Here is a 20,908-nt window from a genome sequence, read left to right as displayed (position 1 = left end):
CTCTAGCACTCCGGGGCCCTCCATTTGGGTGCTTGAGTTAGGTTCTCTGTCTTTACATTACATTTCATTTTTATCCCAATAAAATGAATGCAACCCATAGAAGCTAAAAGTGGCAGATAACTGAGTACAAACTAGGTACCTGAAGTACATGTCCTTCAAATTCTAGGCCGTGGCCGAGGGCTGGAGGCAAAGTGAATGTCATTTAACTGGGGACACATGGATTAAGACAGACTGGCTAGGTTTGGGGGGGGGTGCAGCTGTGGGAAAGAGGATTATAACTTCATTCTTCATAGAACGACTTACAGAGAAATTATTTAGGAAAAGGAACGAGTGTGTAGGTATAGGATGGTGAAAAGGTGTGTGTGGCTGATCCTGGTGACACAGGTAGAGAGGTCTGGGAGGCCTGATGGGCAATAAGAATGACGGTTATGGGTCAGCTCAGGCTGCCTCGACGGTCACTCGGCCACAATTAAACAAGAATATGGCATTTGTAGAGTCCAGCAGACTGGACATTCCCAATGACTGCATGAAAGAGGGTTTTTCCCTCTGGGTCATCTCTACAATTACACATAAATGCAGATTCTAGGGGCTGGGAAGCATTGCTGTGGCAGTTGTCCTTTCTGCACCACACACCAGAAGACCAGACACAAAAGGTTTCACAGTAAGCCTGCTTTACTGAGAAGCAGCCTGCAGGCCTAGGACATAGCCAATGATGGGCCATGCTTTGGTACAAAGAGAAGAGAGAAGCAGAGAGAGAAGGTAAGGTCACGTGAGAAGGGATCTCTACAAGTGACCTGCATCATTCCCCTTTCTTACCTGAACCAGCCGAGAGGGCAAGGGAGCCATCATGCTCTCACTGAAGGGAAGTATGCCCCTCCCCATCACACACCCATCTCTCACTCATCTCCCACCCAGTCAGTGGCTGGGACTCTCCTCTAAGAAATTCCTCACCTACTTTACAGCTCTGTTTCTAGTTAAGAGACCAAAAGTAGACTGAGGCCTATCCAGGTCAAAGTCTTAAAAGTTCAATGCTTCATTACGTTAGCCAAAAAAGTATTACAGAGGTGAAGCGCACCCCCGCCCCCCCAAATCAAAATAAAAAACATGTTCTGGTCATTCTTCCTTGCAAGGCAACAGAGGGAGGGAAAAATACAGTTCATTAAGGCAAAAGGGCAGCTGGCCAGAGGGCTGTTGTGGCAGGCCAAGCAGAATGTCTTCACAGACTTGTTCACTTCCCAGCACAGAAGCATCCCTTGTAAAGATCACAGCTGTTTGGATTATGCCTGAGTTCATATCACACTTGATCAAAGAGGCTGCTTCCCACCCCCTCCCACCTTTTTTGCTGAGTCCACGTGAAAACAAGCCCCATGTTTGTTCTGCCCACATTAGCATGTAGGGTGGGAAGGAGCTGAGGGAGAGAGCTTACCCACACGCCCACCTCCCCTGTGTTGCTGTTTTAGGGTGGACAGGGGACTTTTCAGCAGAACTGTCTGAAACCCAGTGCCCCGCCTGGACTTCTCTCTTGATTTGGGGCAGACAGTCTCATCAGCCAGTCTCCCTCTCTAGGGTTTACAATCTAGACCCTATTGTTTCATTTTTATAGGTGGGGGATGTGACAGATGACCTGGTCCTGGTGTCCAGGGAGGTATACCCTCCCATTCTAGGAATTAAGAGAATATGAAAGGAAGAGACAGAGCTACAAGTCCCAGGAAGGCTGGGGGTATGGGTCAGCCTCAGAGGTAGGGACCCTGTGGCCTTGAGGCCACATGCAGTCCTCTAGGTCCTCAAGTATGGCCCTGTGACTGAATCCAAACTTCACAAAACAAATCCCTTTCATAAAAGGATTTGTTCTGTAAAACTTGGACTCAGTCAAAAGGCTGCACCTGAAGACCTAGAAGGCCACATGTGGCCTCGAGGCTGCAGGTTCCCTACCCCTATAGGCGATAGCAGGAGTTTGACTAGGTCTGGCAGCACAAAGTTCTCTCCTGCACAAGAGTCCTATGTAGGCTCTAGCTTCTCTCTTTGGCTCTCTACCATGTCGCTCCACAATCACATGGCACTCAAGAAGAAGCTAGAGAAGGTTGGGCCACACAGTGAAGGCTCTGCGTCATTCCCCTGTGGCCAGGGGGCACCATATTACTCCTAAGGGAAGTCTGAGTGAGGGATGAGGGGCACCAGGCTACACAGATCCTGATACTGACATGAAATGCAACTATCTTCACAGGACAATGGACCGGTTGTATGGGGGGTGACACATGGGCCTTGCTGTCTCTAGGTCAACTAAGTCTAAGATGGTCCCCAGTTCTACCGTGTCTCAAGCAGTGCCTTCAGAATGCTAAGGTACAGGGAGGGCAAACATTTATGCTCTCTCTCAGAGGGAACATAAGCCTGCTACACCTACCAAGAAATTACCTCCAGATGTCTGTCTTACAGAAAGCCCCTGAGTTCCTCTCCTCTATGCTGTCTCATGTCTGAACCTGGGCCTTGCACCTGAGAAGCCCTCCCATACCTGGAGGGTCTTCCTCTCTCTTCTTGCTTCTTCTAAGGCACTGATCTATGATGTGCTTGGTGATGACAGACAGTTATGCCGTGGGAGAGGGTTAATAAATTATGCACTGAATGTTGTATCAGATTTGAAAGGGCTCATCTCAGGTGTCTCCACGTGGAGGTCATTTCTGCCCCTTTAGCTGTGAGTAGAGAAAGAGAAGGCTGACAGTTGTACTATTTACTGCTCAGGGCTATTCCCAGCTCAATACTTCCTGTAACAGAAACAAGTCTGCAGGACTCTGACCACAGATTTCGGGCTGTAAGGGACTTCCAAGGTCACTCATTTTACAGAGGAAGAAACTGAGGCCCAGTCAGGTGATGTGATCTGCCTGGGGTGTGGATGAGATGTGAAGAGGTCTTCCTTGCTCTAAAGCTACCATTATATCTACTACTCATGCCGCCTCCAGGAGAATTCTAACAGAATCCAGATGTTTCTCTTTGAGTTGCTTGGGGTCCTTGAGATAAATTGGCATGACATTGGCTGGCTTTTGAGCAGGGGTGGGCTGCACTGGTAGTAAGCATTGTGCTTCTGGTCTCCTGGGTGCTGCTGTGGGCAAAGGCCACTCTTGAAAAATGTGCATCCTGGGTTGGCAAGCCCTATGGGAGAAAGGCCCACCAGAGAACCTGGGCTCTAAAGAGTGGGGAGGGCTCTGCCCTGTAAAGAGATGGCACACGAAGGAAGGAGCTTGGTGGTTAGGTGGCCCAGACTTGTTAGGGGCAGACCTGACAGTCCAAGGTCAGAAACTGCTTTCACCTTGAGCTACTGACCCCCAAAGGCAAAATCAGATGAAGACCTGAGAAGCTCCATAGCAGCCCCCAAACCAAATGTGCTTTTAGGCTGCGATGAGGCAATGTCCAGGACTGGGGAGCTAGCAGCCTTACTGCACTCCACCCTGGTCACACTGCACGGCGAACACTGTTCAGTTCTGGGAATAGGGCCCTGACAAACGGGAGAGTGCCTAGGATGGCCCCAGGATGAGGGAATGCCTTGGGATGACGAAACTTGAAAACGGAAGCAACTGAGGCTGTCCACCTGAGGCAGAAGAGATGAGGTGTGAGAGCTACACCAAACGCAGCAATGAAAGGCGGCGCTGCAGAAGAAGCATCAGCCAGGGAACAGAGCTGGGAGCTGGGGCTGCCTGCTGACAAAGGGCAGATCCAGGTGTGGCCCGAGGAGAAGCGTGTCAGCCAGCAGTCACTAAACATGGAAGGCGTGGCTGCGGCAGGCAGAGGAGGCCAAATGCTCAGGGGCAGCCTGGCCTGGCTGGCCTCTGGGCTCCCTTCCGACTCTCAGATTCTGTGGCTTGGGTCCATTCTGCAGATCCCTTCAGTTCACACCTGAATTTATTATCTATGCAGAAACAAAATGGTAGGGAGAGAATCCTGGTCTTCTTCCTTTTTTCCTATCACTAAAACCCCTCTTTTTGGCTTGCTAAGTCTTCAGTTTAGAGAAGTAGAGAAGTCTGGAGAAGCTGGTGTGACTACATGAAAGAGGGAGATGGCTGGAGTGCAAAATACAAGGACAGTATATGAAACATGACCAGAAAAACAGAGGGAAGCCAGCTTGTGGAGGGCCTTAAATACCAGCAGAGGAGGAGGCAGTAGGGAGCCTCTGAAGACTTCTGAGCAAGAGAGTGACTTGGGAAGATCTGGGGAATTGTGTGGCAATCGAGAGACCAAGTGGCAGGCTTGTGACAACAAGAGTCATTTAGGTAAGAGGTGAGTAGGGTTCGATGGAGTGGGGGGTGGGGGGAAAGGAGAATGGAGAGAGGGAGACTTAGAGATATGGAGACATAACTGACCAGACTATATGGAGGACTGATTAGAAGAGTTAGGATTGAGTGGGGAGCGAGGAAGAGGAAGTCATCGAGTGTGACTCCAAAGTGGGAACTGGGGTGACAGGGAGGCAGCTTAGAAGAGGGACTGGCCTAGGAGAGAAGGTTCAGGGCTCCATCTGTGATAGGATAAGAAGCCCGGGAGCATCCACGAGGCAATGAGCTGCATGGAGTTAACGTGGGGCTAGAGTTCAGGAGAAAGAACAGGGTTAGACACATGGATTCTCGATACTGGATTCTGCACGGGTATAAACTTGGATCCACGAGAGCAGGTGAGAGCCCTAAGGGGACACGTGGAGAGAGTGAAGGCAGCCCAGGATAGGGCCCTGGGGGGACATCAGGTCAGTCATAATTGAGAGGAAGGGGCAGTCGGACAGGACAGAGGCACCACGGCAGAGGGTCCACAGCAGGATGCGGGCAGAGAAAAGGCCAGTGGAGCTGGAGATAAGAATTTGAGAATTCTTGGGAAGGGCATTTCAATGCTGTATTGGGGCTAGAAACCAGAAGGCAAGTGTTTAAGAAGTTAGTGGAAGGTGAGGAAAGGAGGCCGTGAATATAGACAATTCTTTTGAGGATCTTGGGAGTGAAAAGCCACCTGCAGCAGGGATGAAATACAGGAAGGTACATTTGGGGGCAAGATTGTATGAACCTAAGAAGGTTTGTAGGCTGTGAGAAAGAAGCCAGCAAGACAGGCTGAAGATTTCAGGGTGACAACTGATGGGGTAAGTGCCAAAGATACAAGGAGAGAGGATAGTCTTCTGGAAGGAGAAGGGTCACCTCTAGCCCTGGAGCTGGAATAAAGGCAGAGAGGTGGGTGAAGAGCAAGAGGGGTTTGAGACACAGAGCCCGGGATGAGTGTTCATTGTGCACTGAGGTTATCCTGGACTCTTCACTGTCCGGCCCCTCCCCCCAATCTGTTCTCAAGGCCTGGCATTCTCTCTTCCTGTCCCCCCTGCCCAGCGTTCTCTCTTCTTGTGCCCCCTGCCCGGCGTTCTCTCTGCCCGTTCCCCTGCCTGGTGTTCTCTCTGCCCATCCCCTGTAATGCGAATGTAAATTTTAAAGATCTTCCCTGCCCCTAGGCTAAAGTGCACCAGAAGCCTGGGGAGGGAGGCTTGTTTTTCAGTAGATACTTTTTGATTGGCCAGTGGGTCAATAAGGTTGTTACATTCTCTGAGCCAGGAGAAAACTATATAAGCCCTGATGTGTAGCTTTGTTTTGGGACTCACTTTGAGAAGTGTTCTGTAATTTGATCTGAATTCTGGGAAGCCGTTGTTGAGGGTCCCCCGGCTTTGAAAAACCCAGAATGTGGAAACCCAGATGTTGACTGGGTATGGATGTAATGGTTAGACAGTTTGGAAATCTGTCTACTTGATGTTTCTGTCTTGATAATTATGCCTGTATACTTTGAGATTCAGGATGCTGACCTTTTCTCCTGAATAAGGTAAATGATATATGTCTGACTGATTAAAGTAAGCTTGTTAACCCATTTTGAGTTGCTTTCCTTTAACAAAGCAGATCCAAGAACCTGTGATAGCTGCAAACCCTGAGGACGCTTGGGGTGCTTGCTGCTACATCCCCCCTGCCTGGCGTTCTCTCTGCCTGTCCCCCCTGCCTGGTGTTCTCTCTACCCGTCCCCGCTCCTGCCTGTCCCCCTGGCCCGGCGTTCTCTCTACCCGTCCCTGCTCCTGCCTGTCCCCCTGGCCCGATGTTCTTTCTGCCCGTCCTGCACAGTGTTCTCTCTGCCCGTCCCCCTTGCCTGGCGTTCTCTCTGCCTGTTCCCCCCTGCTCGGTGTTTTCTCTGCCCGTCCCCGCCCTGCCATTGTTCCTTCCTGCCCCCCCCCCCCCCCCCCGACCGCCTTCTCTCTGCTTGTGCTGCCTGTCCTCCATGCCCACAATGCTCTCCTTCCTCATCTCCACCCACTGGCTTCCTTCAAGTCCAAGATGAAGTCCTGTCTTCTCCAGAAGCTGCCCCTGACCTCTCTTAATTCCAATGCTTCCATCTTTTAATTTCTTCCCATTTACCTTGTATACTGCCTGTCTGCACACATGTTTGCCTGCTGTCTCCCCCACACACTGGGCTCCTTAAAGGCAGGTTTGCTTTCTTCCATGACCCCAGCACTTAGCAGAGTGCCCCACACATAGTAGGTGCTTTTTAAAGAGACAAGCATCTAACGAACGCTTGCTGACTGAATCGCTCTTCTTATGAGAGCAGGAGGTAAGGACATCTGCTGAGAGAGAAGAAAGCAGGGATGATGTGGGGGCTTGGGGACAGAAGAGAGAGGCTCAAACACTTGATAAGGAGTCAAAGAACAAAGGGATTCCTCTGTAGTAGCATGAGCTGGCGGAGGGCTTGCGTGGCTCTCCCCAGCAGCCTTCAGCAGCCTGGGACTGCGAGCAGAAGATGAGGGCGGGAGTGACGTGGAATTGAGGCCTATCCTTAGAGGTGAGATGGCTAGGGGCTCAATCCTGGAGTGGGATGGACTGGAGGAGATCGGGGCACAGATGCCTGCAAGAAGAGGGGCCATGAAGACTGCCTCAGAGCATCTCAGGGGGAGTGCCACGGGTGGCTGATGCAGTGAACGTGGGGGTGATGGGCACCAATAGGGCTAATGAACCAGGAGGCTGGTGTTTGAAAGGACATCAACAAACATACTGAAGAACCCCAAACAGGAGATCAGCGAGGACACTGAGATCAGGTGGGGACTTCTCTAGTACAGGGAGCTCCCAGGTGAGGAAATTCCTGCCCCCAAAGCAGATCATCACTCCTTTTTTTACAACTTAGGAGTTGTGGAGAATTGCCCAGAACACTGACACTCCAGGGACCTGCCCATCAAAGGCAGGACTTGAACCCGGGTCTCCCACCTCATGCCACCTAAAGGCAGATTTTGTGAGTCTCAAGTGAGATGCTGGGGCTGATGCTGTTGGAGGGTCAGGTAGCTGGGAACTTGTGCCAGACCTCAGTCCAAATGCTGGGGTCAGCAAGGCTGTGAATGGGCAGCTAGGCATGGCAGGTAAGATCCAGCTTGGACTGGCCTAGCAATCAGAAGGTGGAAGCTGTCCATGGATGTTCTCATCAGTGGTCCTTTGATATCTGAGACACCGAAGCATCAAATGAAGCCCAACGACCTTGTGTGTATGAGCATGTGTCTGGATTGCGTCCTCCTCACCTGCCTCAAGGAACCCGAGCCCAAGAGAAGAATGGCACTCTAGCATCCCTGGCACTGCTCAGACATTCTGTCCGGCCCTCTTATTACAAGGCTGGGCCCCCCTCCTACTGTCCTGTCCACAGGGCCTCCCAGTCTCCAAAGTCTTTTCAGGGACACTGTCCCATTTACTCCTCAAAGTATCACTAGGAGGAAAGGTGAGGTGAGCACAAGGGCAAAGCACAGGGCCTGGAAAGGGAAAGGAAGCTCTGGGGGACTTGCCCGAGGTCCCCGAGACAAAACACAGACCCTCAGGCTGGGGTCTGTCCCCTGCACCAGGCTGCCTGCCTCCCTTCCACGGTGAGTGCAAGAGCAAAGCTGACCACCTCACACGCAAGAGGAAACAAGAGGGATTTTTTCCCAGTCACCTTCCTTTCTTTTAATTCCTTGAAAGGAAGAGCCGGACAAAGTGGAAATGCTATCAAAAGCTTCATCCCAGTGCATTGCTGGGCTGGGCTGTCATCAGAGCTCCCTCCCCGAGTGTCGTCCCTGGGGGGTGGAAAGCAGACTGCCCTCCCCACCACCGTCCTGTTTCTGCCTTCTGGGGCTGCCTGGCAGCAGCTTTACACTTCCGATACAGAATCCCACATTCAACAGTTAATCCTCCATCATGGAATGCCTTCCTGAATTTTCATTTAGATGGTGAGTCCCGGGAGATGGGGAGCAGATCAAATTTTCCGTTCTCGACAGTACCCAGGGGCAACACAGATTCTCTAGAGACACACCCCTAAGTGACTCCATCAGAATTTGCTTCTGTGCCCTAGATTCAATGGGCCTGAAGGTGACACTGTGCCAGCTGTCACAGGCCGTTCTTCCAGTGACCCCATTCTAGAGTCAAGTGGGAAACAAAGGCTCAGATCACAATGCTGGAGCCTGCAGGTCAGGCCAGGCTCCACATACCATGGCTGAGGCGGGGCCACAGATTCATCTCAACAGGGGAGCCTGGTCCAGGCAATGCTGCCACTGACCCCAGACAAAGCACCAGGCTCAGCAGGCTGACTCCCTAAAGCTCAGCCTCATTTCATGTTCCATCTGGCTCATTTGTCTCCCCCACCAAACAGGATCTGACAACAAAGCTTAATAAGAGGATATTTAACCTCAGGGGAAAATATGGTCTCTCAACATGTAAAAAATGAATCTCTTTGTTTTGAAACATCAACCTTGACTTGTCTTGTAAAGGCAATGCTAGCAACTAGGCACGATGTTCAAGGTGTAGCTGAAGAAGTTCTGAGCTCTCTTTAAGGACAAACAAGAGTGAGAAAGAGAACGGGGAGGCGGAGGGAGCAGATGATGGAGGATGGGGGAGAGACTGTGATTCTAGCACGCGGCGTCATCTTAAGAAAAGCAGGGGAGCCTGGTGAGGAAGGAGGCGGAGGCTGACCTGATGATGAAGGCTCCTCTGATCTCCAGGAGTTTGCGCTCACTGCTGAACCTCTTCAGCAAGTTGATCATGAACTTGTAAAAGTAAGAATTCATGGTGGGAGAGGAAGGCGAGCATTCCAAACCTCTGGTACCTGGAAAGAGGGAACAGCGCTGCTGGTCAGACTGGCTGAGACACAGGGATGGAACCCAAACAAACGTAAACGCCCTGAGGGCAAGCAAAGTCTATGGCAGGGTGGGAGAACTCTTCTGTGGAAGGAAACCAAAGACCCCAGGCAGAAACTCCAGCCCAGTTTGATCTTAGAGAAATGCAATATGTTCCATGCAATTGTTTGCTTTTAAAACACAAAACTCTTTTTTGCAAACAATATTAAACACTGTACAAAAAGTAATTCAGTTCTCTACTATAGCTAATTGAGGGAAGGAAAAAGGAAAGACAGGTAAGACCCATAATTTCCAAGTCTGCCAAGGTTATGAGAGGCAAAGAAGCATTTTATTTACAAATACTACTTTCAAAGAAAGAACTACAGTACGATTTGATTTTTATAAAGGCTGTAAACATTGGCAAGATTTGTCACAAATAGTTTAGCTTTTGCCTAATGCTGGCCTCCTTGAAATCACCTGAACTCATGGGATCATCGGCACAGAGTTGGAAGCCGAGAAGCATCTTTCTCCTTTCTACTCAATGACGGAGCATCCTAATTTCCTTCCCTTGGGCGCTATGGAGTTCTTCACCTGGCTTTATTCAGAACAGGGTCCCTTTCTCAGCCAGACTCCTTGAAAAAGCTGTCACACCTGCTGCCTTGTTACTTCCTCGCTCGGCTCAAACAGTTCTCTCCCAAGTCACGGGTGATGGCGCTCTGCACTGACAAGCCTGACAGCTCTTCTCCGTCCTAACCCTTGTTCACCTCTCTGCTGCACCTGGCGCTGCTAACCGCCCTCCTGGATCCGCTCTCCTCTCTGCATCTTCAGGACACTTGTGGTTCTCCCCTTCACCTTGCCAGCTCGTTCTATCTCCGTCACGTCCCTTAACACGTGGGTGTTTGTGTTTCTCTTCTGGGCTCTCTCCTCTTCTCTCTAACCTCATCAGGTCCACGGGCTTAGCCATCCCCTTTACGCACAGTACTCTTCTCTCCCTTCAGTGTCTTGATCATCAAGTGTCTACTGGACATTTCAAGCCGGATATCCCAGAGACATCTTAGGTTCAACATGTCTAGCACTAAGCCTGCCATCTCTCCTGTCGGCCCCTTCTCCATTCCTATCAAAGTCACCACGATCCTTCCAGGGCTTCAGGCTCATCATCTTGGCTCCATCCTGGATTCCTCACTCCTCCTCTCACCACAGAACCAGTCAGCTGCCAGATCTTGACGTGTTCATACCTTGTATTGACCCCCTTCTCTCCAGCTGCACAGTTACCATTTCTGTCCAATACCTTATTATCTTAACAGCCTCTTAACAGGTCTCCCTCCCTCAAGGGTCTCCCCAACTCAGATGAGCCTACACACTGGTGTCAAAGAATTTTCCCTTAACCAACCAACTCTACTCGATTTCTGCTCTCTAAGGTAAAACCAAACTGCTCCGTCTCACTTTGCCAGCCCTATGAGGCCGGGCCCCAAGCTCACTCTCCAGTCTCCTAGACAGCACTCTTCCCTCTGCACTCAAACGGAGGTCCTCTCTGTTCCTTACCCAAGAGCCTCTCCTGCTCTTGGGGCCCCTGCACTGGCTGTCCCCCATGCCTAGAATGCCTGCTTACCCCTCCCTTATACTCCCTCTCTTCCCGTAAAATGGAGCTCAGGCGTCATCTTCTGCATGAAGCCTTTCCTGGAAGCCCCAGCCACTAATGGCCTCCCTGTGTGTGTATCCAGGTGGCCTAGATTTTCACATGTACATCCTATCTCCTCCATTACAATCTGAGTTCATTTTGAGAGGGTATTTCTTCACTTAGGCCTCACATCCTCGGTACTTGGCACAATGAAGGGCACAGAGCAGGGACTGAATAAGCAGTTGAAATTAAAGTGAAGCTCAAATCTAGCTAACCTGTGTACAGATCCTCATCTGCAAAGCAGCGAGCCCAAGACTCCAGGTAATTGGGTAATGTTTACCATTAGATGGATCCTGTGAAGCAGAGCATGCAAGATCTTGGCATACTGGTCCTCTAGCAGCTTAACCGTCATACACAACAAGAATATAAACCGTATCTGTATGACATCCCCCTCACTCAGGCCTCCTCCTCTTCCCAATAAGTGTGGCTATGAAGCATAAACATGTGATAGACAGGGCTGTTATTTCCCCTTAACCCAATGCATTATGCCACACTCCCTCAAGTCCCACAAGTGAAGTGCTCTGAGTGGGTTTTAGAATGATGAGAAAGGGCTAATTTGGCAGACAGGAGAGGAAGAGAAAACAGGGAGCAAGGTTAAAGGAACATGACTAAGACTGGAGTTAGAAGTGAGGTGGTACTTCTGATGTGGGGATGGAGTTCTTATCCAAGTATAATCCAAGACATCCAAAGCCATACAGGCCCAGCAGAACCTACATGTTGGCTTCTTTTACCATAAAACTCTTCTACCCTAGAAGCTCCATACCGCTGGGATTTTATCTCTGCATCATATATGAAAAATGTGCATGACCACCAACTTTATAACCTAAAAGGCAACAAGCCTTAATGAGGCACCAGCTGCTTGACTAAACGCTGGGGCTACAAAGGCACAAGCAGGAAGTTCCTGCCTTTGAGGATCTTCTATAGTACAGGGGACAGAGAAGGAAGATGGCACTTAGAGAGATATGATCTGAGGGGGAAGGAGAGAGCACTAACAACCCAGGGAATGAGGATGCACTTGGTGCAGATGGAAGCACCTGAGCTGAGCCTGAGGCGAGGACTGAGTGCAGTCCAGGTACAGGGGCCAACCTGTGCAGAGGCAGGGAGATGGGAGGTGCAGTGACGAGGCTGAGGAACCATCAATTCAGTTGGTCTGTTGAGAATGATGAGTGAGCGAAGAGCCACCACGTGCAATAAGTCTAGGGCAGCACACAGGGGCCGAGCTGGGCAACAAGATCAAGTGGGCTTTCTGAAGGCTATGCTGGCAGCGAGATGGAAAATGCACTGAGGAGAAACCTGGAGTCCAGCTGGGGGACTGATGCATTAGCAGGGACAAGAGGCAATGAGGACATGGGTAGCCACGTAAGCAGAGAGAAGGGGATGGATCTTAGAGACATGAAAGGTGGCCCAACTATGTATTGCCAAGGTGCCCACTCTAGTTTTATTCCATTAGCACCTACATCTGAAAAACCAGCAGGAAAAATGCATCTCCTGGAAGCCACTTTTTGGGCAGGCTTTTGACTTTATTTACTTCTTCTCAAAGTTCCCTATGAGGCAGAGGTTAGCTCTATTTAGAAGAGGAATTTTTCCTGATATTCACCCTCAGAAAACTCCTCCTCGGGGCCTCCTACTTCATTGGGAGACACCTGAAGGGCGTCTTTGAGCTAATTCCCCAGTCCAAGTTTCAGGGAGACACAAGCAGGCCTCTTTCCAGGATCCCTGCTGAGAAAACCTGTAGCCTCTTATCAGGTGGCCAGAGTGGCAAACGTTCTCCATTCACTTGCCCATGGGGGCTATTTTTAGTAGCAAGTGTCACATTCTTGTACAGCTAACCCAACACATGGGCTTAGGTGAGGCTGATGCCTTACAAGAGGAAATCCCTAGGACCCAGCTCCCTTTCTTATTCATTCTTTAGCTTTCCCCACCTTCATGCTGCTAATTTAGTTATATGTGGTCTGTGCAATTAAAAAGTATGTTTTCTGGCATGCACATACACATATATTCATAAACACCCAGTACTGCGTACAAGAAGATATAAAAACAGCTAGCTTCGAAGGCCTTCTGCAGGGTGCTTTCTGATAGTCTGATCTCCCATACAGTTTCAGGCCCATGATCGCTAAAGGTTTGCAGAGACTCCAAAAAGAAAGGAGAGCCACCTGGGTGTTAGCCAAAGAAGGGTTTCTCCTCTGCAGAGACCAATTCTGGAGTATACCTCCTCCATGACAGAGATGCTGGAAGCCTTTGCAGGGCATTAGGAAGAGACGCTACCTAACACCTGGGAGACCATGGGCAAGTCACAACCTCTCAGCCAGTTACCCCATCTGTAAAAGCAGGGACAGGATGTATATTACCTACTTCACGGGGCTGTTATGAGGTGCCAATGAGGGTGGACACCAAGCTGGCAGTTACAGGCCACGATGCCCCCAGTCCCCGTAAGTGCTGCACTGAGTTGGTTAGCTTTCTCTTTGCTGTCACTCTCCTTTCCATGTGGAAGAGCAGCATAAAGAATTCTGCTACGTGCTCTGAGCTGGGGCCCAGGCAGGACAGCAGCTGGCCAGGGAACCTCCTTGCTGTCCTCCTGATGCCTTCCACCCTGGCCCCGTTATTGCCAGGGAGACAGGAGCCGAAGCCAAACATTCGTGGAGAGGCCTGGCAGGGGGAGCCGACACCACTGTTCTCACCAAATTCTTCATGACAATGATCTTCTCTAACTCCTACTTGTTAACCAAGCTGTTGGAATATGTTCTGAGCCAGGAGATTAACATCTATAATTTCAAGAAACTGAAAAAATGCTCTGTATTACCAATCCCTACAGTATCATGCATCAGAGCATCTCAATACCAACCTAGGGCACTGGAACCCTATGCCAAGACCATGGAGGGCATGAGGACTGCTTCAGGATCAACAGAGAAGATTTTATGGATTTCGACATTCTGAGGTCATGAGAATGGCTAAGTGCTCATTTTATTTTTCAAGAGAGGACTCCAACCTCATCCAGGGCCTCTTCCAGTTGTCCTGATTTATCTTGCCTCTGGACCCTTTGGAGGAGAAAGTGAGGCTGGTGACTTAGCACAGCCCTCCCTCACTTAAATCCAACTCACTTGCATGTCTTGGCATCACCTCCCTGATGTCACGGCCCTCTTTGAGAAGGACAAAATACAACCACCACCAGCCTCACAGACCTCCTCTGTCAAGGCCTTGGCTCTTATCAATCCTGATGACTCCATGGCCTTGAAAAACATAGAATTTTACAGCTCCCTTTGGCATTTTATTTTCAATGACACACAGCAGGAACCAATGCTAGAAGGATTTTACAGTGGATGTTGTGGAACCTCCAAGTGCTCAGTGTGATGAGTAATCATGACACAGAAGGCGACTAGATGAGGGGTTCCCCAAGGCTCAGACATGGGACTTCTCTCTCTACACTCATTCCCTTCGCATTCACCACTACCACCATTCAATAAGGGTCTCTAGATGTGGCTGAATTCCTGTGCTGGGCCCTGCGGGACTGGCAATACCTCCAACTCATTACGTCCATAACTGAACTCACCATTTGAACCCTTTAAGATCTACTCGTTTTCTAAACTTCCTTGTTTCATCGTTCTCTTGGTCACACAGGCTCATGACCTGAGTCGTTCTGGCTCTTCTTTCTCCCTCAGGCCCTGTTTCTAACCAATCGTCGAGTCCCTCCATGCACACCTTCTGAAATGATTCTCACTCCAGTACTTCCTCCCTACCCCCACAGCCCCAGCCTTGAGAGGCCCACAGTACTTTTCTTGGACTCTCACAGCCACTGCTCGTGTGATTTCCTTCTGCCTCTAGTCTCTTACGTCTCTAACCCACTCTTCACATAGATGCCATAACAGGCATACGATCTATACCACATTAGATCTGGTGGCGTCATTCTTGTGCTAAAACACTATCAGCTGCTCTCTCCTGCTCCTAGGACAAAGACTCCTAAAGCTTGGCATTTGAAACCTCTCACAATCAGGCCCCAACCTCCTTTTGCTAAATCATTTCACAAGACTTTCCTTCACCCAGTCAATATTCCAGCCAAAATGGACCAAGACTCCTGTGCTTAGCTACTTTTTAGGAACTTGCTATTTCATTTCCTAACTCCATGCCTGGAGTCTACTACTCCATCTTCTTTCTTGCCTTTAAAAACGTAAGCTGAAGGTTCAGGTGCTCCCACCCCTAAGATGCCTTTCCCAAATTCCCCCACTTCTTATTTATTAATAAGAATATTTCCCCTTTCCTCAAATATTCTTGTGCACTTGGTCTGGTCTTTCCTTTGCCCCTTTCACTCTCTACGTGGCCTATCTCCTAGTAAAATGTAAGCTCCTTGAGGGCAGACTGCTTCATTTTTGGCCCTTGTATTCCTCAGAATCTATCACACAGTAGGTGCTTAGCAAAGATTTACTGAACTTACACAATTTACTGAATTTGTAGACCCTGGATTGAATGTCAGAAGGACATTTAAAATTCTATTTGGGAAACTTTCAAGACAGGACCTAGAGTGAGCACGCATATCTCTGAGCTACCCGTGGGGCTTTGGCTGGAGAAGAGACAATTAAAAAATGCACACCCAGAGACTGTTCATTCTCAGATTCTGTGACTTAACCTGTAATACCTTCAGGTAGGAGAACTCCACCTGCTTACAGGCAAACCAGCCTGGCTAAAGAGGAGAATCTACACCTCTCTGGAATAGGACTTCTGAGAAAGGTAGGGATTTCAAGGAATGAGAGAAAAGAAGGCAAAAACACGTTAGAAAACCTCTTGGAGCATTCAAACTCTCACACTGCATTTCTTTTCAAGGAAGCACTGGAGTCGTGGTTCATAAGCTAGTCAGACTTCAAAATGTCTCCGACATGGAGCTCCTCTGAGCATCAGCTTCTTGGGGACCTGCTGGGGTCTGAGGCCCTCTCTCCAGTGGCAAAGGAAGGGTGAACACCAGTATAGACTCTCTGCCTCAGTTTCTCTCAGGTAAGAATCCAGGCCAGAACTCCTGCTCTCTAGTCTCAACTTTGTTTTCTGCAGGGTAGGTAGCAATAAGTCTTACAGGGACTGAGTAGAAGGATCTGGAAAACTCTACAGATCCCTGGGAAAATCTGATCAGGGAAAAGCTTACTCTAGGCTATTCTGCTACAAGGGGAAGGTAACATTTCTGGGCTTCAGGTAGGACAGAGGAATTCTGGTTTTGCAGCCAGGAGTTCACAAATAAGCTTAAAAGGAATCAGATAACTATGAGGCCTGGAGGCTGAGGTAGCAGATGGGGAACTGCTTCTGTGCTCAGCATGGAGCAGAGGAAGAAGGCTGAGCAAAAGCCCAGTTTGCCCTCATAAAAACCAGCCTTTGCCAAGACTCAAAGTGCACTAAGTATTAGGAAAAGTATACACCCCCCCAGTAAATATGGGGAGAAGTCACCGGTAGCTGGAGTGCAGAGTTGGGAGGAAGGGGAGCGAGAAAAGGGAAGCCTGCCTCATCATTTCCTGGGCTCTCCCAACTCTGGGTAAGGGAGCCCTCTATTAAAGAAGAATCCTCTTTCCATCTTCTATGCAGGCATCCAATCAAACCCAAGAAAAAAGGATTTTTCACAGTCAGGGTTACAAAAACATGATGGAGAAAGACAAAGGGACAGGTAGAGAGAATGACCATGTGAGCATGATGTAACACATTAAAAGCATTTCAGGAAATGGAAGGAATCTCTGGAATATCCCCCTCTTCTGTATGAGAAAGCTCAAAGGTCTCTAATGCCCAACTCTCCTGCCTCAATACGCACTTACAGCTTGGAAAGAAAACTCCCCAGCAGGAGCTATGGAGGACTCTTTTTTTTTTTTTAAAGCAATTGGGGTTAAGTAACTTACTCAAGGTTACAAGGCCAGTTATTTCTGGGTGTGGTGCTAAGTATCTGAGCCCGGATTCTATCCCAGGTCATCCCGACACTGGGGCCGGTGATCTTACTCGCTGAGCCACCTGGCCGCCCCTTATGGAGGACTCTTGACAAAAGCCATGGGGCACAATGTCACACTGTATCACGTCATTCAGAGATGGCAGCAAGTGAGCATGGGGGAGAATGGGTCAGTGGGCTGGGAACCATGCTCGAGTTAAGAGTCGGAGGAAAAGCAGAGTGTGTATGAAGTGGAGAAGTAGAAGAGTCTGGAAATTCCGTTTTTACTGCGCCAGAGCTGGGAGGGCCAGCACGCTGTTCAGGCTGCCAATGTGGGAGAACCCCAAGGGCTCCTAATGAGCTGCTTCCTCTCCGTCTCCCATGTTCAGCTGGGCAGGACGGGAAGCCCTGCTGAAGCTCTGTCAGGCAGCTCACGTGACTGGGCTGAGAGGCAGAGGCCAGACAGATGCAGTCGGAGCTCCCCTTCAGTCAGCGGCTGTGGAGCCAGGTTCTGCAGATGTTGCTAAGTGGAACCTGATGTGGCGACATGAGAATCTGCAGAATGTCTCACAAACAACCTTCTTGGGGATGTTTTGGATTTCAGTTTTGTGGATATGACGTGAAGAAACCTCACGTGTCAAGATAAAAATAGCCCTGTTCTCTATACACAATGCAAGTTAGAGTTCACTCAAACCAGATGTAAAAAGGCCACTGAGCTCAGTTCTAACACAGGCTGGCCCCCACACCCCCACCTCCCCTGCTGGGACAGGCGGCTCAGAAGACTCAGCAGCAAGGCCAGTGGGGAAGGAGAGCCCAAGCCTGGTGGTCTGCTCAGAAGGGAGCAGTGCGCCTGTCCTGGGACAGGACAGTGCCAGATGTGAGGAAGAAGCAAGAAGTGCACCCAGACACGCAGCAGCGACTCCCAAACGCCCAAGGTGCTCTGACTCCTCTGTCTGCAAACTTAAGCGCTAACTCCTCCTTCCTGGGTCCTGAGCCTTCTATCTCTCTCTGGTTCCCAGTTCTTAGGCCTGACCCACTGAGAGTCCAGAATGGCTGGGATAAATCAGGAAGAAAATGGGTTCTTAATGATCTGTTGGGCAGCAGAGTCATTGTGGGAAGCACAGATAGAAGGGAGCTAAAGATAAAGGTGGGGTTGACTCCAGATTTATCCCCTTCGAACCCCACAGAGACGCTCCAGGGGAGGGAAGGTCCAACCTGGGCAATCTAAGTTAATTCAGCACGGATTTTTGGCTGCAGCTTTTACAGTAAGAAATAAGTCAATGGGTAATAAAAGAATTTCTAGCTGATAATGGCTAAAGAAAATGGAAACCCACCCGCCTGTCCCAGGAAAACAGCTGTTGCAAGGAAGGAGGGCTGGCAGCCAAGTGCAGCAATGGGAAGGAGGTGGGGAGGAGGAAGGCTGATGCTGCCTCAGCACCATGTATGAAGGAGGAAGCTACAAAGGACTCAGGAGACAGCTGGGGAGAGAAAGACGCCTCCCCAACTCCCTCTGCTTGGCCCTGTGTCTGGGGACAGGTGGAGGTCTGGCACTGAGAGCAACACCCACCTACCAGGAGGAATGGATTCTGTGGCAGGAAGGGAAAGGCCAATGGTATGAATACTGAGGGGAGGACTAGCCTTGACATGACCTCTTCTTGCCCCACACTGACGAGACGAGTCAAGCTAGGCCCAAACTGTAGGATCCTGCCAATCTGCTTCTCTCTAGGTGTCCTGGCCATTTACTTTTCCTATAGCAGAGAAGTGTCCTGGGTCACTTGGTGGGCCTAGTAATCGAGGAAGGACAAGCCAAAGAAAAGTCTTCTGATCAAAGAGATTCTACACTTTGGCTGTGGCTCTTTGAGGGGACTGAGAAATTATCTCAGCAGGAATAACACTGCCTCCTCCTAAGAGCTTAGCAAGGCTTTCCCACCCTCTAGTAACCAAATGGTGAAGGGGAGGGGAAAAAACACAGAAAGAAGCTGAGTCACACCAGACCCGAGAGGTTTTCCTCATTCTGGGCCACCAGACTTAGGAGCTGGAAACGCCTCCAGGAGACTCCAAGACGTCTGCCCCTGCATCTTCGTGAGAAGCAGCATATGGATTTGGCCTCTGTCACTGTCACCATCTCTCATCAGCCCCACAAACTGCTCTCTTGCCTGGACTGGGATGCCACAGACAGAAGTGTCTCCAACTGACAAGACTGAGTAACAGGGATAAGGAGTACAAAGGGAAAGGGACGAGTGGGCCGTTGCGTCTGGGGTGGCCCAGAAGAGGAATCCCCCGAGGCCGCCAGGTCGGGCCCCCGGAATCGCAACAGGGCAGCACTGACCCTTCTTCCATGCCATAATTTTCTACTTCTCCTCACTGCACCCAAGTCCCTGAGAGCTTTGGATTTCAGATTCAACATGAAGGGAGGGGCATCTATAAAATCTTAGGGTTTTCCCTAGATGCCCTGTCTCCTATGCTTTAAAAAATAAATCTCTTTTTGTGCGTGTGATGGAGGAAGGGGAGGGAATCAAACCCATAAAAAGAAGCAACAAAGCAGAGTTTAGACTGCTGAGTTCTAAAAGCTGCGCTCCTGAGAATGGGAGGGAAGTCATTCCCTAAACAGGAAGAGGGTCTGGCCTTGTGGCCTCTGGTTTATGTATGCAGTAAGAAAACGATGCAGAAAAGACAAACCCTCCTCCCCCCCACCATGTTTCAAAACTCTGAGAAATAAACTGAGAAAGGGCCGCCCGGAGGGGAAGCTTGATTGATGGTTTGCTTCCCGCAGGGCTTCCTGAGCTAGACAGTCACCCCAAACCTCCTCAACCACTGGCATGTCCCCTCAACTGAGACTGAGGCCCCCTCACCTGCTAGAGAAGAGGCCGCAAAGGCTGGGCCTAGCTCTGGAGCCAGGGTCTTTGCCTATTCTGATATTGCCTGATTGCTTCTGGGCTGGTCATGCTGCCTCACTGGGCCTCTGGGTCTCTATCAGTATCCCCTATATTCTTAGAGGGGCAGGGACAGTCAAGGAGAGCACAGAGTTTGGTGAACAGCTGTCTAGAATTCTTTTCAGACTAGGATTCCCTCCTGATCAGTCTATTTCCCTATTTCTGTAAATCTGGAATGAAGCCCTGGAAACAGACACAGCAATAGTCTCCCCTGCTTTGCCTCCATTCTAACTCCCGCCATTCCAGGGTTCGGAAGCACCTCTGCCAAAGGTAGATACTTCAGATGCCCCAGGAGAGCCTACTCTAAGCAGCCTCACTCTTCCAGACAATAAGGACTCAGATCTAAGGCTCTGCCAGTCTCTGCTCATCCAAAGAGTACTTGCCCCATCTTCTTCTCACATAGCTGGGACAAGACAACTCAAAAATCCAGACGTGCCCTCGCCTCTCAGGCCCTCTCCCCGTAAACGACCTCATTCTAAAGAAAAACATTGTCAGTGAGCCCTCCGATGTATGCAGTGAGCTGCTTTAAGGGACCACCCTTACTTCATGGAGACTGTGGAAGAAAAGGGGTCTCTGAAGATGGGGAGAACAGGATCCCAGGGGCTCACAGGAAGGCCTTAGCAGAGAAAGGCCTTAGCATTCAGCTCTGACTTGAGACTGGTGCTCTCTCTGACTGCTCTGCCTCAAATAACTTTCTGTTTCAGTAACTCTGAGAATCAGGGAATATGATAAATACTTCTGGCACCAGGAGACATGAGGTGTTGACGCTAAAGCACTCGCCTCTTCCGCTGGCCTCCTCCCCACAGGATGTGTTCTCCTGGCTGCTGCCCCTCCCCACTCACAAGCTGTTCTCAGTCTTAACCTCTCTTCTCTCTCCCATCCTTCCCACTATGAAGAAGATGAAGTCTGCCAGATCTCAACGCCCCAGGACAACGCACTCTTCTCTTTTAAGAACTGTTCCACAAATTACTCCATCCGTCACAGTCTTAAGTCTGGCTCTTAATTTGTGAGGCTAAGAGAGAACCCAGTTCTTATCCATGCTGGGGGTGAGGAGTGGAAGAGAAGAGAGAAAAGAAGGGAAAAGACAGTCTGTCAGAGTGGAAGCAAACCTGAGCAAGGACTCAGGAAGCGGGATGTTACTTTCCTGACTGTAGCTCCAGAATGCCTAAAGGAAGCCCAGTTCAATAGCACGGAAACAACTGTATCCTGGGGAAAATGGGAAGGAAAAGTCAGGGTGAGGCTGGAAAGCCCCTTCCCCTTTCCTTTTCCATCTTTATTGAGAAAGAGGCGGCAGCCAGGGACTG

General features: G+C 49.9%; 1 protein-coding gene across 1 annotated transcript in view; it reads right to left on the bottom strand.

Annotated features, from left to right (window-relative positions):
• VAC14 (VAC14 component of PIKFYVE complex) overlaps positions 1 to 20,908 on the bottom strand; it is a 138,103-nt gene that overhangs the window by 52,615 nt on the left and 64,580 nt on the right. Inside the window, exon 14 of the mRNA XM_069087627.1 lies at positions 8,967 to 9,099. Coding sequence (XP_068943728.1) covers positions 8,967 to 9,099 — 133 coding nt within the window. The remainder of the gene's footprint in view (positions 1 to 8,966; positions 9,100 to 20,908) is intronic.

This window comes from Petaurus breviceps, unplaced genomic scaffold (assembly GCF_028583685.1).
Source record: "Petaurus breviceps papuanus isolate PSGF00001 unplaced genomic scaffold, PetGlider_PUasm1.0 182, whole genome shotgun sequence".
Taxonomy (NCBI): Eukaryota; Metazoa; Chordata; class Mammalia; order Diprotodontia; family Petauridae; genus Petaurus; species Petaurus breviceps.
The sequence above is the reverse complement of the archived record's forward strand: the minus strand, read 5'-3'. Positions and strand labels throughout refer to the sequence as shown.